The sequence below is a fragment of the Urocitellus parryii genome, chromosome 15 (assembly GCF_045843805.1).
Source record: "Urocitellus parryii isolate mUroPar1 chromosome 15, mUroPar1.hap1, whole genome shotgun sequence".
Lineage (NCBI taxonomy): Eukaryota > Metazoa > Chordata > Mammalia > Rodentia > Sciuridae > Urocitellus > Urocitellus parryii.
Genome location: NC_135545.1, coordinates 33,154,989 through 33,172,050, shown reverse-complemented (window position 1 = coordinate 33,172,050; position 17,062 = coordinate 33,154,989). Strand labels below are relative to the sequence as shown.

At 46.8% G+C, this 17,062-nt stretch overlaps 1 protein-coding gene across 1 annotated transcript in view; it reads right to left on the bottom strand.

The window, feature by feature from the left end:
- Nucleotides 1-527: 527 nt before the first annotated feature.
- Nucleotides 528-17,062, bottom strand: part of Nup93 (nucleoporin 93) — an 83,654-nt gene continuing 67,119 nt past the window's right edge. The window contains exons 7-21 of the mRNA XM_026395707.2: nt 16,861-17,000; nt 13,031-13,163; nt 11,522-11,679; nt 10,342-10,507; nt 10,002-10,095; nt 9,076-9,267; nt 8,319-8,445; nt 8,131-8,203; nt 7,798-7,842; nt 6,574-6,690; nt 5,739-5,857; nt 4,822-4,939; nt 4,299-4,382; nt 3,242-3,370; nt 528-731 (exon numbers count right to left, since the gene is read on the bottom strand). Of these exons, the coding sequence (XP_026251492.1) occupies nt 621-731; nt 3,242-3,370; nt 4,299-4,382; nt 4,822-4,939; nt 5,739-5,857; nt 6,574-6,690; nt 7,798-7,842; nt 8,131-8,203; nt 8,319-8,445; nt 9,076-9,267; nt 10,002-10,095; nt 10,342-10,507; nt 11,522-11,679; nt 13,031-13,163; nt 16,861-17,000 (1,806 nt within the window). The 3' untranslated portion in view covers nt 528-620. The remainder of the gene's footprint in view (nt 732-3,241; nt 3,371-4,298; nt 4,383-4,821; nt 4,940-5,738; nt 5,858-6,573; nt 6,691-7,797; nt 7,843-8,130; nt 8,204-8,318; nt 8,446-9,075; nt 9,268-10,001; nt 10,096-10,341; nt 10,508-11,521; nt 11,680-13,030; nt 13,164-16,860; nt 17,001-17,062) is intronic.

The following is a 17,062-nucleotide window of genomic DNA, read 5'->3' as shown; positions in this document are numbered from 1 at the left end:
CCTGAGCTTTTACCTCTAGTGGGATTTCAACAGAATAACATAGTAACTGATCCCAGAATCAGAGCAGGTTTGAGGGATGGTCTTGGACCACCAGGACTCTAAGACACACCCAAGAAGACAGAGGACAAATAGCACTTGGTATGTCACACACAAATCCTAGATCCTCTAAGCCCAAGGTTGTCTTTCACATTCAAACAGAAATGTAAAGATGCACTGCAACTCCACTATATGGATTATTATAGCTAAATAAAAGCAACTCTTGAAGGCTTTGTTTCCTTGCTCATTTTGGGTAAATTTGTTTAATCATTTAAGATCAAATTATAGATACCTAAATAGCCTCTCATTCTCTGGCCCAAGAACTAGTGACAGCATTTTCCTCCATTAGACAAATAAAAATTTAAACAAAATTTCAAAGGAAAAAAAAAAAAACCCCAATGAAAATAAAAAGAATGTTGAAAAAAAATACAAATCAAAGAAATTTATTGGTGTTGACAAAAATACATGATACAAAAAACAAAACAACACAACACAACAGAAACAAAACCATAAACCCCAGCCCACTGGACCCACGTGCCTAATGTACCAGCAGTGTCCAATCCCAGGAGCCCCAAGGCATGCCCTTAATTCATGAGGACCTCCATCTGCACCAGCCTTGCATTGGTGTCCCCAGACGTCCGGTAGGGTATCATTCCAGCAAAGGTAATCAGGGCTCGGGCTTGACTTCGGAGTTGCTGAGAAAAAGGGGAGCAAGAGTAAGAAACTGGTCAACTTTTAGGTCAAGATAGTGCAGTGAGAACCACCTCCATGTTCTTCCATCTCTATCCTGTGGTACCAAGGACAGAGCCTAGTGGGCAGAGGACAGTTCCACCTGCTACTGTCAGACTCCTTTGGTGTGGTGCAGGGTTAGCTAAGTTTGTCCACTGGGGCCCTGGTTCCATGGGGCGTCACAGGCTTTCAGTTAAGCACAAGACTGATGGGTCTGTCAGGAGAGCCACCTTGCCCCACCTCATGTGACTATTTCTGACACAGCCCTGAGCTTCAGAACTGCCCGCTCACGTTTTCTGAGCCTCTCTGTCTCCTGGATGGGTTTTGTCCATCTGCCTCTACGAGGATTGAGCTTCTGAGGCCCCCATGAGGCACCTGCAACACCAGAGGCGAGGGCTGTGACTGTGGGCAGCCCCAAGTCCCCTCCTTTCCCCTTTTCCTTCCTTCTGTTCCATCCTTTTCTCCCTCCTGACATGTGCTTGCCCTCCATTCCCAGGTAATAATATTAATGAACCCTTGGACTATTCTAGGAGGGAAAAAGAGGCCCCTACAAATTTAAACTCAGGTGTTCCAAAACAGAAAAAAAAAGTCAAATTTCACTCTGCTTCCCAAGTGAAAAAAAAAAAAAAGAAAGCCAGAAGAACAGCTTCAGATGACTTTGCCAAACCAAGATGGAAGGCCTGGAGTAGCCTGGGGTGCCCCATGCTGCAGTGCTGGATGCCTGTCAATAAGAAATGACACAGCGTCTGGACTAAACAGGAGCAATCTACAAACACCTTCTGGATCAACAGCACCTCTAAGAAAAATGAGAGACACTTGACACTTCCTAGATTTACTTCCTAGATTTTCATTTCAGAAAACTGAAAAGCAAACACTTTTTACCTAATATGTGAAAAAAATTGGCAATTGTGTATTCTTATTAATGTGATGAGAATACTCAATGAATTTCCTTTAAAAGTCAATCTTAAAAGTGTTTGGGCTTTTGTGCCTGATTTGGTTGCCTTAAACAAGTTCTACGGGGGTGTTCATGAAAAGGACCACCCCCCTGCTAGACAGCATTTCACTTTAAACCAGGAAACCACTTGGTCTAGCAGCTTTGATATATAAGCTTCTCCCTAGTCCTACTCACCCCACCCTTTCACAAGGAAAAAAAAGAATGGTGGGCAGGAGAAGAGAATGGTTCTGCTCACTGTATACGAAAACCAAGTGCCTAAAAACAGAGCCTGAACCCTACACTGAAGGTGCTGCTGTGACAGCTTCCTTCAGAAGAGAGACATGGCTGCCAGGCCACCAGCTCCTATCTGTAGGCGGGTCCTCCCTGACCTGTGAGCGGCTCAGAGCACCGGGAAGCGCCCACCATCTTAACCCTCGTATCCACAGACACCCCTGCACTGGGTTCCTTCACCATAAACACAGAGGCCTGCCAAGGGGCGCACACGGTGAGCCCACCACAGTACACCCAGGAACAGGCTCTCATCTGCCTGAGGGTGAGGGGCAGACCTGTGATGTCTCTGTACTCTGGCGGACCAGCTGACCACTCAGTGGATCTTCTCTGAGCATAGTCACCCATATTCCTAAATTTCTAACAGCATCCCCAAAAGAAGCTCTGTCAAGGACAGTGCCTATTGGGGCCGTAGACATCACTGGAGGCAGAAGGCAGGCTTGGCAGAGTTTCTTACTGCCCAAATCAGGTTTGGCTGTTCAACACTGTCCTGAGAGTCTCATCAAACGTTAAGTGGAAAAGTAATAGGAAAGAGAATTTTAAAAAACCCCAATTGACTTCATGGCTTAACTGCATCAATTACCTCCGGTTTTTTTGTCAAATCAATTGGAGAATAGATGCTGTATTCTATCAACCTGTTCTATCTCCCTATCTACCTACCTATCTCAGTGTTCTACCTACCTGGGCTCACTGAAAGCCCTACAGGTGACAGAAGGGGTATAAGTTTAGGTGTCAGACAGACCCAGTTTCCAGAATGGCCCTTGCTCCTACCTACCACCTGCGGGGCCCACAGGGCAAGCAAGTTGCTTCTCCACTCCAGGCCTGTTTCCTGATCTAAGCTGGGGTAATAATGCTGTCCTAGTCATCTCTCTTGGGTCATTGTGAGACTCAGAAGAGAAGCAATTTACATTAAATTAATGTGTTGATAAAAAAAAATAAAGTATGGTTTTGATGAAAACGAGCTGAGACTTACAAAATGACCTTATAACTTAAAATGAGCAGAAAGTCCTGTAGAATCAACTATAAATTAGCATCTGTTTGATTTTCTTCAAAGGTGATATTTATAGATCTAGCACATTTTTTTTTTTTTTTTAAGCTTGAGAAGAGCAATCCTTCTGACCTGAGATCTACCCAGATGTCACGTTGTAAGGGAAAAACATGGATTAGGGTCAGATGGTGTCCTAAGAGTGTAATGGGTTTCCAAACCAGAAAGGTGGCTCTCAGCAACGTTTCTCACGAACGCTGGGATCTTACAGAGTCACGGTCCTCGATGACTCGCTGGGGCCTGGATGCCGAGGATGGACTGGTCCCCTTAAGCCTCTTAAACTGTGTGAACAAGATGTTCATGGTGGCAAGAAGAACTTCTGAGAGGTTGTGCCTGATCTATGCAGAGAGAAACACAGGGAGTAAGGAAAAGAGCCAGCAGCGAGTGGAGAGAGGGCGGCGGACTGCCTGTCACACCACATCCCACAGCTGCTGGCAAAGAGCCGGGATCACCAAGAAGCTGCCAATGGGGCTGGAGCGTCAAGTGTGACCGTGATCCCCGAGCAATGCTGCTCGGAAGGTCAGGTGGCCACTCCTCCTGCTCCCCTCACAGTGATCTCTTGGCAGGGCGGCCCAGTGGTTACCAAAAGCAGCTGGATTTGCACACCCGCAGGTCAGGATGCACACACCAGTCCTCTCCAGTGCTGGCCACCCAGCCTCAGACTTAGCTGCCTCCTCTGCACACGAATGGCCCAACCAGAGCCCTTGGGGACACCTATGAGGCAGGCCCTGGCGCATATTTTAGCCCATACTGCAGTGAACAATGTGTCTAGGAAATGGCAAGAAATAACAAAGAAACGAGGCTCACAGCAGGTGGAAGGGGCCACTGGCAAGGGATAAGACCTTCTAATTCTGTGCCATAGTAGCCTTGCCCTCCTGGGCTCTGGGGCTCCTAGGGTGATAACCTACTCCACTGGCCATGCACTTGCTTTTCTGGGCAAAATCTTTCTGAGAAGGGAAGAACGGCAGCGAATCATGACATGTTTCATGCATCCAATGGAAACACTTCAAGATCGGAGTTAAGCATTAGAACACCCTCTAGTAAAAGTGGACCATAAAAAAATGAAACCAGTCTTCAGAGGATCAACCAGAAACCTGTTTCTCCCAAGAACATGTTCCATATACTCACAGGAAAACTGGGATATCTGGAAACACAGTCTGGGTGGTTACTGTACCTAGAGCTCATAGTTACTAGCTACATGTTAAAAAAGCTTCCAGTGGAAGTGAGGAAAACAGGATCCCATAACTCAGAAAGAAAAGGACTTACTTCATCGCTGAAATTTCTGAAGGCAGCTACTCTCTCTTCCACACTTTCCTGATTCAGGGGCACCAGCTTCAAGCGATCAATTATCTGTTTAAAACGAACAACCATCAGCCTCATATGACACAGCATCGCAGTCACTTCATCTTCCTAAATTTAACCGTCAGCATACACCGTGTTCAAAGGGCTTTTTCACAGAAAAAGCGATTCTCCTTCGTACACACAAAGGCTTTGATTCTAACTTGCTGACTAACTCAATTCTTACCCTCACTTTCTGACATGATTTTAAAATTCAGAGGTTTACTTTGAGAAACCTCTTTTCAGATTAAAGGAGGAGAGAAAAAAGAAGAAAACAACAACAAACAAGGAATGCAGAAATCCCCTTGAACTCCCAGGATCACACTTGTCCCTCTTCATTTCACAGGCACACTGGTGACATTTTCTTTGTTTTAAATGAATTCCAGGAGGCACTTTGAATTTTCAAGGGCATACATTAACCTGTACTTCAAACACCTCTCCTGAAACTTACATCAAAGGCTCTGTCAATGTGACCGCTGTGATACTCATCAAAAAAGGTGATCAAGTCCAACAAAAGGTAGAATGTGGAGTCCACAAATTTATTTGCACTTATTCCCTGAGTCCTGTACCTGAAAGACAAAAGGGGTTTGATTTCTGTGTACTACATAATGATGGGACAGCATTTCAAATGCTCTGGAATCTCTCAAACTCTGTGGATGAGGGGGACGGAGGAGTGGGAAACAGAGCTGAGTGTGTGTGGGGGGGGGCAGGGTGCAGGCGCGGATAGGAGGGGTTTGGTTTGAATCTACCTACAAATATTTCACATGATGCAAAACAGCCTCAACCACCGTCTTGGCATCTATGAATCTCTAGTGAGGGAGGGAGGTACTGATGGGCAAAAAGCCCAGCAGCCAAGGCTAGGGGTTATTTGTAAGTGGAAGTATCTCATCTGCCAAAGAATGTTCTTTTGTGTTACCCCAGGAAAGCATCCCAAATCCATTATTCTCTGTAAAAGGCACAAAAAAATAAGATCTTTTGTCTCAGCTGGGAGTTAACCAGCTGAAGTCTGAATAACTCAGTCAACTGAAGGGGATTCTGTAACACTGGCCACAAGAATCTGCCTCTCTCCATCTTAGCGTGGTTCCTAAAGCCTTTGAAACGGCTAGGGGAAGTGTAAGTAACAGCACACAATGAGCACAGTGCCTGGAACTCAACCCAGTGTGCGAGACACACCCTCCCCTGGGCAAAAAAAGCCAGGTGTTATCCTAACACCAGGTGTTAGGATATGGGAAGCACTGGTGGCAGGGGAGTGGGCAGAGCACCCTGAAAGCTGTTTGCTGTGGCTGCCTACTACAGCCGACACGCACGGGGGCAAGCCCAGATGGCTTGACACGGGCCTCTGTCCCTCAGAGCCAGCTCTGGCCTTACCGCTCAGCGATGGAGAGCGCCATGTTCTTCAGCCGCTCCTTATTGGACTGGGGGGCACTGATCTGAGGAACAACAGGACTCAGCAGTTTGTTCATCAGCTCCAGAACCTTGTCTGCATTCTGGTCAAGATTTTAAAATTAAGGAAATAATCAATAACAAAGAAAAATGAAATAACCAAGACAAAAAGGGAACTTCCTGGGGTGACGGGTCTGTCTTGAGGAGGGCAGCAGCTGCAAGACACACAGCTGTATACGTAATAGATGTATGCTTTCTACATCAGAGTCACACCTCAATCTAAACATTTTTTAAATTAATAAAACATGAATCATAACCCTCTTCTTTGTCTTCTCTGATAACGGGAAGAATGTGATGCTTCTTAGGTCATCTCAATTCTCAACCGTCACGTGTTCCATAGGTGATCTTTCTAGCTCTCTCAAAAGGCCCCTGCTGTGCCATCGTTCTAGGGCACACACTGTGCACCAGCGTGTCTAGGGCTGCCAGAAGGTGAGCATGATGGCATGTTTACCAGCAGCTTCACCGACAAACGTGATGGCTGCTTCTGCTGCTAACAAGTGAGATGACCGCGCAGTGCCTACAGGACATCTCTCAGTACGTAGCTCTTGTTTGGCCAGAAACATCTTAGGAGCAGAAGTAACAGTGTAAACTGGGCATTTCACCTTGACTGGTGAAATTATACAGTTAATACTGCCTCAGTGGTGGAGAAAATGCTTCATCTGGGGAGCACTACCACAGAGATGCTGAAATGCTGGTGCATTAAATGCCAAAAGGCCAGCATGTCTATCAAGTGCAGAAGAGGGGAGAGGGCACATTTTACCTTGGCAAGGTCATAAAGCTTTGCTGCTTCTTCAAACAGTCCTTTATTTTCTGCGACGGAAGCAACTTTGTTGATAATAGGCTTTGTGTCACTAGTAAACTTATCTATGACTCCAGGCTGACAAGACAAATTATGGAGGGGGAGGAAGAGAGAGATGGGTGCACACAGCTATTATTTTAAACACACAGAAGCAAAGAGGATTCAAGAAAAAATACTTTAACTGAAAATGCTTGCCCTGAGCAATGCATATATTTCTTCAGCTAGACCCTGGCTTTCTTGAAGATATAAGGTCCTATTAAAATTATGGCAAGAGATGAAGGAAACAAACACGAAGGAGCAGACTCAATGAAGACACAGAGGAGTCAGCAATAAGACATCCGTGCTTTTGATCTCTAAAATAACCCAGGGAGTAAGTGAAATTATCAATGATTTTAAATTTGCTGATGCTCAGGAACCACAGAGAAAACTCAAGAGGCTTGGGAAAATATTTGAAAGATTTGAGGTTTGCTTTCTAAGACAGATGGCAAAAGGAACTCAGTGCTGAAAATACATGGCAAGAGGCGTCAGGACATTTAAGAAACCAAAATCACTATCACCACTCAACAGCACTCAAATGGTCAAGAGAGCACGGGACAGGCCTCGGGAGCCAGGCAGAGGGACGATGGACTGTGCATTCTGATCTCTACTAGTGCTGAACCAAGTCGGGTGACCTGCCTCCTCACTTTGGAGGCAGCACAGGAAATCAGTAAAGAACATGGGCTCTGAAGCCAAAAGGACCGGGTTCAAACTGCAGCTGGTGATCTTGCTCTCCATTTCTTCACTTGGAAAACAGATCAGGCCAGCACATCTGTTTTTCCGAATGAAGAAAGTGAGTCCCTGAGGGGCAAGGGACATTTCTTGAGGCCACAGGGAGTTAGGGTGAGGGCTGACCTCTGACAACAGGGCCTCTGTCCTTCTGCTAGGACACCCAATGGTGAGTCTCAAGGAAACTGCTAAGGCGCCACTAGAAAAGCTACCTCATCACAAATTTACACATTAAGGAAAGACATAAATGTGTAAAATCAAGCCATCATTTGGATCTATAATTTTCATTCTGTATTTTATATTAAGCAACTTCAGATCTGCATCAGTAGTACTTTGAATCCTGAAATCTGCCTGTATTCTTGGGACATTCGTGAATCCCCAACAAAGGCCAACGTTTCTCCAGGGATACATGTGACCCACCTTTCTACTTCCGTCATTCTCTAGTTTCCCAAGTATCATATCAAACTGTGGAGGAAAAAAAGTTTACTCAATTTACCGGACAAGGATACAAACGTAATACACAATTCTTTGGAGGCAAAGAGGGGAAAAAATGGGGGTGACGGGGAATCCTACACAAACTAGGCAACAGTGACACCAGAATCAATATTTTCATTGTTAGAAGTCAAAGAACACAGCCCCCCTCCTCCCCACGCCACATCCACACAAAATGCGGAGGGAGACGTGCAGCATCGCCTTAAGGAGAGAACTAGGGAACTGAGAGCTGGGTCGGGGGTGGGGAGGAGGCCGACGTACCTCTCGACTTTCGATTACCAGCTCGCTCACACAGCGCAAAAACATGTTTTCTCCTTGACTATCTTTCTCCTCCCTGTGGAGGCACAGGAGCACCTCAGTGTCTGGTGTGGACACAAGGTCTCCAGCAAGCATTTTCAGAATGGCAGAAACCAACCCTAGGTGAAGTACGGGGTTAAAAGCAAATGTACCTGAGGAAGTAGAAGTACTGGAGGGCCTCCCTTGGGTCCGTGGACTCAAACTTCCTGGTATAAAGCATGAGGAGCCGCACAAAGTTCAGCCGCCGCATGCAAGGAGGGTCACCAGGCTCATGGCTGACTGTACCGTGGGGGGACAGAAGAGGGAGCACCAAATGGGAGACACTGGGGACACAACTCCTCTGACCCACACCACTAGGCTCAGCATCATCGATTCCTGCAGCCCAACCCACATTTCCCAATTAAGCTCTGGACAGTCCCCTCCACCATCGTGACTGCGATTTCTCTCCTTGGATAGAGGGCAGAAAAACAGCCTTGGTGGTAAGAAAACAGTCTTCACGTGCTGGTCTTTGAATGAAAAGATAATACCGCAAAATGGCAGGAGCTTGGGGGCTGCTCCTCCACACTGACTTGACTCTCCCACCCACGCAGCATGCACAGAAGACTGGCTGACTGGGGTTTCTAAGGCCATCACAGCCAGAGCCTAATGGAACCAGACTCAGGACCCCAGGAGCTACCTGGCCTGTACCATTCTCCAGGCAATCCAACTGGCCGAAAAGCCAGCCCTTTGCCCAGCACTTCCTGTGTTTAACATTCAGGGGAATAAGAGTCTGGGAAGAAAGCAAGGACTCAATCCTAATCATCTCTTTGTTCTGAAATGATTGATAACATCTGCCCAAAGACTCAGTGGTGATTCCTTGGCCACTATTACGGATGGGGGGCGTCACTGTCCTCAGTCATGCATACTCACGGAGCTGAGCACTCTGTCCTGAGGATTTTAAAAGCAGCTTCAGCTCGAACAGCACCAGGGCCACATGGACAGCATGACAGCGCAGTCGCTCCATGCGGAAGAGAAAAGCAATGGCGGCTTCGAACTGCGCTGTCAGGAACAGCACTTGGAAGTAGAGGAAGGGTTGCTGGTTCACCGTGAAGTGGGACTCGCCTGGGGGTGGGGAATAAAGCCCACTGAGAAAAGCTGCTGATGGCAGCCCAAACCCCAGCAGAAGCCCTGGGCGCCTACTGGCCTTCCTGGGTGGGAAGAAAGCACCAGCATGAGCCTGAATTAACGGAGGGGACTCTGGACACAGTGAACTGCCATGTGAAATGCGACCTGACCCTCCACCTTCTCTAGACCCACAACTGGACTGGCAAGTAGGGCTGTGCTGTAAAACTGCACGAGGCGAGAGAAGCAGAGTCAAAGACCCGAGTGCAGCAGGCACTGCTTGCCCTGTACCCGGAGGAGCCACTTCCTACAGAGACAAAGGAGACTTCAAAGAAGCTTCAGTTCACTCACAGTTATAAGTCAGGATCCAATAACTACTGGCCACCAGGGGTGTCTTCCATCCTTTCCTCCCCAGATTTTTAAACAATGAGGAGAAAAAGGGAAGACAAAGACACTGTTCTCTGTTCTCTTCTTCATGCTCACTGACAAGAGCCAGGGGGAGGCAGCAGCTAAGTCCTCTCCCTGAGCAAACGTATCCCACAGCAGTTTGAGGAATTAGAGGAAATCATTTACTGCTAATGACCATTAAGCAGAAACATTCATTCCATAGGGCCACATGGCCTCTACTTCAATTTGAATGGATCAATTTCAAGACAGAGATCAATGATGAAGGTAACCAGGTAGCTGCCTTAGGTGGATAAGAGGAGAGAAGGTGGTTGTGCCCGAGATCTTACCATAGTCTTCCAACAGCTGTTTCTGGAACTGTGAGAGAGTGAGCCTGTCTTGTGGGGAGCTGGTGCCATCGTCATCAAAACACACTTGGTTCAACTAAACCCCAAAAGAAGCATGTTAGTACAACTACACCTGGGGCCACGCGTGCGGCTGCTCAGGAGCCACACCCAACACTGTGAGCTGGAGTCTGCGGCAGAGACTGCAGTTATTAGCAGGGAGTTAGAAAGCCACTGGTGCTGATCGCCTCACTGGCATCACGCACTAAGCAGGTAAAACCTGTGGCCGGAACTGGGGTAGAGCAAAGGGCTGACGCCCTGCCCAGGCCAAGAAAGCACTGCTGACCTTCAGCCACAGGTAGTCCTCGGTTTTGTCTGCCACTTCACTCTGATTGTCAGTGACATCGCATCTGCCAATGATGCAGTACACGGCCCGCTTGTAGGGGTCTGTGTTGTTCCTGAGGGCTCTGCGGTAATGAAGCCGGAGCTTGTTTTCCGTAGCTGGCGACAATCTAAAGACAAGGGACCAGACAGACATGCTCAGTGCACATCCCCAGGGCAAGTGAAAGCACCCATCTCCCAGAGCAGAGCCGCCCAGCCCTGCAGCACCTCTGCTTCCGCCTGACTCCGCCCAGTACCAGCACTCCTGGCTGCCAGCTCTATCACTAGGACCTGCAGGGTCAGGTCAGAAATGCTGGCGCACCAGCGCTCCACTGTGCCACAGCAGCTCTTGAGCAGTTCCCCTCAACGGCCTCAGCCCCCCGAAATGCTGCTCCCTCATTCATGTGGGGTCGCCTCCCAAACGAACTGCCTGCATGCAAAACCTTGCTTCAGGGTCTCCATCAGAGGGAACTCCAAGACATCAACCCTACTTTAATATGAGCAAGACAGGGACTTGCACTTTGAGACAACACTTTGACATGGCAGGACTGACACTGCCCTTGTCTGTCACAGCTACAGCTGGAGTGACCACTGCTATTTCTTCTATACACAGACACATCAACTAGGCTTGAATATGAAATTGTATCCAATTACATTAGCAAAATCCAGAAGAAGACTAATGCTTGCTAGTTCCTTAATGTCACAGAACTTTTAAAAAGCTTAATAAATTGATTTAAGGTCATATTATAAACTTTTAATTCTAGCCTTTGAGTTATGAAGTCTATAACAACATATTTCTGCATCGGGCTCACCAGAACAGGACTCTACAAACAGTCCATTTTAGCCAGCACCCTGATGAGCCTTGGGTGTTCGTGCTAAGTCAGATCACGCTCCCCAGCACACTTGTGCACTCGCTGGATCAGGGAACTCCCAAACGCAGACGTGTGCGTGTGTGTAAACAGCCATGAGGGAACAGAGCTTTCCTTCTGTTTCCAGTCATGTTCCCAAGAGTTCTGCTCACTTTCTAAGCTTTTTTTCCCCAAGTAGAAATTTATTTTAAGCATGAGAAGGAAAAGGGAATGATGTCAGTGAAGGCCACCCCCTGGACTCCGCGAGGCTTCTCGATGGGCCACCACACTCTATACCTTCTGTCCTTGCTGTTCATGTACTCCTGGAACCAGGTCTTGAACTCTCCCAGCTGGTGCTGGGCTCGGTTCACCACCTGAGAAGCCGCAAGCAGATCTCCGCAGCGCATGCAGTAGTAGATCAACGCCCAGACAGGGTGGCCCTCCACCTCTCCATCCTGAAACAGGACAGCCGGCGCTCAGGTGACATACCACAGCTCAACGACTGCCTCCTGGTGTACCAGCGCCCAGCGCAGTCTCTCTCCTAGGCCAAGTCACTTGATTCTCACAGCCGCCCCATGAGGTAAGAACCATTAACAGCCTCTTGCTCCCCGTTTTCAACAAAGAAACTGAGGCAGGGGAGGCTGAGTGACCTGTCCTGGTGAGTTAGGAAGTGGCAGTGTGGCCCTGGAGCCTGCCCCCAGAAGTCCACTCACCCAGTCAGTGTTCCCCAAGGAATCTACAGCCAGTCCTGTTTTCCCCAAGGAATCCCAGTGGCTGGCAGCCATCAGATGCCATTATTCTGTGGTAACTTAACTTCAACTAGCCCCAAGAAGCAAGGGCTAAAAACACCACTGACCAATAAGGGAGCATCATTATCTACCCAAGTGTATAAAACCCCAACCACCAACCAGGAGCCATTTCCTTCATTCAGATGCTGAGCTCCTTGTGTCAGACACTTCAAAGCCCCAGGAATCTGAGGCAGCTCTGTCCCCACTCCCCCACTACTACAGGATCTACCTGAATTGGTCCTGTTACTGTCTGCACAGCAGGCCTGCAATCACCCAGCCCTGCTTCTCCTGACTGCCCTGGAGAAGTGAACTTCCTACCTCCTTTCTCAGCCCTTCCCTCCTTTCTCCTAGCAAGATCTTTCCAAAACTCACATGGCACCATGTCCCCTGTCCACTTAAACCCCTCTGTGGACCAAGACCAAAGTGCTTGTGAGTGCGGCGTGCAGGCCTTCTCCGCAGGCCCGACCTTGGCGAGCCCTGCCCATGCACCCTCTCCAGGTGCTCTCTGCAGCCTCGGCACATTTATTCCCGCAGTTCTCCCCACCTGGAATGGCCTTTCTGAGGCCTGGGCTGGGGAACACCTGTTCTCTAAGAGCAAGTGTGACCTTCACTTCCTGTACAAAGCCAGCCTCCTCTATCTAGATCCCCCAGGTTAGGGCATTGTATATCGCGTGATGCTTGATTATAAGACGATTCCCCTAGCTGATGGTGAGCTCGGAAGGGCTGCATCCTAGAAACTCTTCTGGCTAAAATTTCACAAGTCATCTCAGACTCTGCGTCTCACACCCAAGTTCCTCTGAGAGTCCTCACAGCTCAACTTTAGAATACGTCCAGAACCCGATACCACCTTCCTCTCCTGCTCCTTCACCCTGGACTCCACACGACCAGGCCCCCAGGAGCCTCTCAGCTTCCATCCTCACCCCTCCCTGGTCTCTTTTCCACACATACACATTTTAACTGTAAACACCGAAGAGCAATTGCTCTGGGGCAATCTTGACCACACAGAGGTTGCTAATACCTGAAGTCCAGGTAAGGGAGCTGGAAGTTTAATGTTCAGAAAACTTCGCACCAACTGATAAGTCCCAGGCACACCACCCAGCTGGGCCTGATGCAAATTTCCAAACACAGTCACAAGGGTGTAATTCTTATAACTGAAAAATGTAAAAGGAAAAAACAGGAGGTTGAAAACACACATTACACACAATATATCCACACCCATGACATTAGTTTGTGATTCTACAGAGCAGGGCCTGGGTTTCAAACCCATCACACAGGAGGAAACAGTATGTTTTTCATGAAATAAAATACATTATTTATCACTATACAGATTTCTCCTCATGGCGGATACTCAATAGGAACACAACTGTGGGCCTCAAAAGCTTCCAGGGCTGATGTGTAGGGGCTGCTCCACCCACTGCCTGGCTCTCCAGTGGATTCTATTTAAACTTTCTATGTGAACTAGGACATTTTCCTACTTAACCTCAACATCACAACACCAAGAAACATTAACAAACTTGGAAGCCAAATAACAAAGAGAGTCAACCTAGAGGCTCATTATGAGACCTTAACAAACCAGTAGTGGGCTGGGGCTAAGAGCGCTTGCTTAGCATGCATGAGGTACGGGGTTCGATCCTCAGCACCACATAAAAATAAAATAAAGATATCGTGTCAACCTAAAACTAAAAAATAAATATATTTTTTAAAAAAACAGTAGTAGTATCTAAATACAACCTATATTCAAGACTTAATGTCCTTCATGGTTTATTTTCTTTTTCTTTTGGACACCAGGGATTGAACTCAGGGGCACTCGACCACTGAGCAGCCACATCCCCAGCCCTACTGTGTATTTTATTTAGAGACAGGGTCTCACTGAGATGCTGAGTGCCTCCCTGTTGCTGAGGCTGGCTTTGAACTCGTGATCTTCCTGCCTCAGTCTCCCAAGCCACTGAGATTAGAGGCGTGCGTGCACCACCATGCCTGGTTGGTTTGCTTTCTTTTAAAATCCAGGATCTAGTCCAGGAAATACATGGCAGCCAGATGTCATGGCACTGCCATCTCCCTTGCCCTAGGGTAGTTCTACCTCCCGTTTTGTCTTTCTTGACACTGTCCTTTTTTTTTTTTTTAAAGAGAGAGTGAGAGAGGAGAGAGAGAGAGAGAGAATTTTTAATATTTATTTTTTAGTTCTCGGCGGACACAACATCTTTGTTGGTATGTGGTGCTGAGGATCGAACCCTGGCCGCACGCATGCCAGGCGAGCGCGCTACCGCTGAGCCACATCTCCAGCCCGACACTGTCCTTTTTTAAAGAACCCAGGCCAGCTGTCTGGTGGAATGTCCCACAAAGCTGGATCATTTCTTCGAGATTTGACTAAGGTTCAACTTTTTTGCCAATGACCCCACATGGATGCCACTGAGTAACCCTTCTTGCAGGGTCTCATAATGAGCCTCTAGGTTGACTCTCTTTGTTATTTGGCTTCCAGATGTTGTCCATCAGATCTGTCCACTACAATTTAATATCATTCCCTTTGTAATTCATAAGTAACCTGTGGGGTATACTTGAGAGGTCATGTATTTATCAACAATCTTTTTACCTACTGGTTTTAGTTTCCACTGGTGGTCCTTGCAGAACCAGTCAGGACCTTAGTGATTGCAAAATGATAATTTTCTACCTTCCCTTTTATTTGGTAGCATCCTTCTTAAAATCCTCTGTACTATTTTTAAGTGCTTCCATAACAAGATTAAACTGTCCAAGTTACTGATATTCTAATATATGGTTTTAATATAATTTTAAATACTTTCTGATAAGAATTAAAAATCAAACTAAAAATCATATATTGTACACTTTTGTATCAAACTGTGTAAAAAATAAAATCAAACAAAATACTCATATATCAAAATGTGAAAAAAATAACAAGGTAACAGGAGCTTCTGGATGTAGGTAAAGGACATCTTCTCTTTTTTGGGGTCTTCTTTTTGGCATCTTTCAAAATTTCTATAAGAAATATGGATTGTTTTTATAATGATAAAGAAACACAATTTAACAAATGTAACCAGGTCCCTACCACTGAAGTATTTAAAAGCGGAGGTTGGATAAGAGAATAAAGAGTCCTGTAGCAGGTGGAACAAACAGGTGCCCGCTGTAGTTTCTTCCGGCTTAAATTAAGATGATTCGTGTGCTGGAAAGTTGAAGAAGGAGGTTAAATTCCTTGAGGACTAAGAAACATATATCCTGCCTCAAACCTGAGAATGTGGCAGGGAAGAGATGGACTGAGCCTACCACATTTTCTCAACACTTTTGGCCTGACACATAAAAAATTATTTGGGACTGGGTCTACTTTGCCATCTGGTACATTACATCACTTGAAATACTGTATGTGTACTGTCAGCAGAAAACATTAGCAAAAACACTTTAAAACTGTGATTAATTATTCTAAAATTTCTCGTCTATGTAAAGGTGATAATGAATCCTTCAAAAGGATGCCATCAGAGAGCAATGCCACGCTAGAGTGAAAAAGAAAATAAAGTTACGATAGTCATGGGTAGGATACTCCAAAATAGCTCTGAGAAGTGTTGTTGAGGGAATTAACGGAACAAGATAATATTTTAAAACTAAATGAAATGAATAATAAAATAATAAGTGATAAAAGGAGATGACTTGCCAGAGAAAAACAAAGGCAGGCAGGCTGGCACCCTTGTTGTCAGCGCCAAGTTAAGGACGAGGTTGACGAAGATAGAAGAATCCTGAGCAGCATATATTTACATCCCTTTAAAAATTTCCGTATGCTTTTACATGGCGAAAAAAAATATTGTGGCTCATATTTTGCTGACTTGTAATGAATAAATAGTACCCGTGCATCAGGTTTTTGTGGAGGGAAATCAAATACACCCAAAACTTAATTACAAAAATTTGGCTAAAGCCTCATGAATTATTTTTATAAAACCTTATGCCTAGGCTAGAGGAATTTGGAGTTTAAGATCTCTCTACCAGGGGATGGAAGCTGGTGAGTGTCCGTCTAATGCTGTTCATTCAAACCCGTTCTCTGCACACCAAGTGTGAACCACCTCAGTTACATACAGGAAATCTATGACTTCCTAATGAAGCATGATTCTGCTGACAAAAGGCAAACACACAAGGCTGTGGGCAGGTGCAGAGGTTCAGTGCAAAGGCTGCAGTTTAGTGAGACATTCAGCTGGGCTTTCTCTCTCGCACCATCAGGGAGAGGCTCTGTCTGTCTCTGAGAGAGAGTCCACAGGGAGGGATGAATGACATGGGCCCCACTAATGAAGGGGACAATACTGAGGGCAGAAGGGCACAGTCCCAAATAATTTTTTATGTATCAGGCATAATTTTTTTTATGTAACAGCAGCCACCTCTGATTGGCAAGAAAGTGGCAAAGCAATCAGGCATTAGCATCTGGGAAACTCTCGGATTCATAGGGATTAAAAGAGTGGAACTGGAAAGACAGCAAGGTTAAGGCTTCACGTGGTGACACCTACTGGATAAAGACTCGAATGCTGAGGAAACAGAAGAACCCAAGGTGTAAGAGCTGAACCGCGCCAGGAAGCAGAATTATGACCTGGGCGTTCCAGCCTAATAACCACGAGGACTCCGTGTGAAGGGACTGAGAGCAGAAGAGAACCAATCTAACAGCGCTCCCACTCACGTGACTTTCACGTGTGCTCTGTCGCCACTGCAGGAACAGTCCTGGCTCTGACAACAGGATGCCCCTCAGCCCTGCTCATTGTCTCAATGACGGGGCCACAGGACAGTGAGTCCAAAGACGACGAGACCCGAAGGAGAGCCGGTGTTGGGGAGTGGAACAGGCCCACCGAGCTCCTGCTGCCTCACCTCTGCTCGAGGTACCCCAGCGCCTGCCTGACGAACTCCATGCGCACTTCCACGCTGCTCCGGCTCTTCAGGGCGTCAGTCGCTGGTGCCAACAACACATCTGTCATTTGTTTTACCATGGTCCACATGTCAGAAATGCTCTGGATGTAAACGAGACTGCACGTGATAATGCTGCAGGGCTGGAGGAATTACTCGGCTCTCA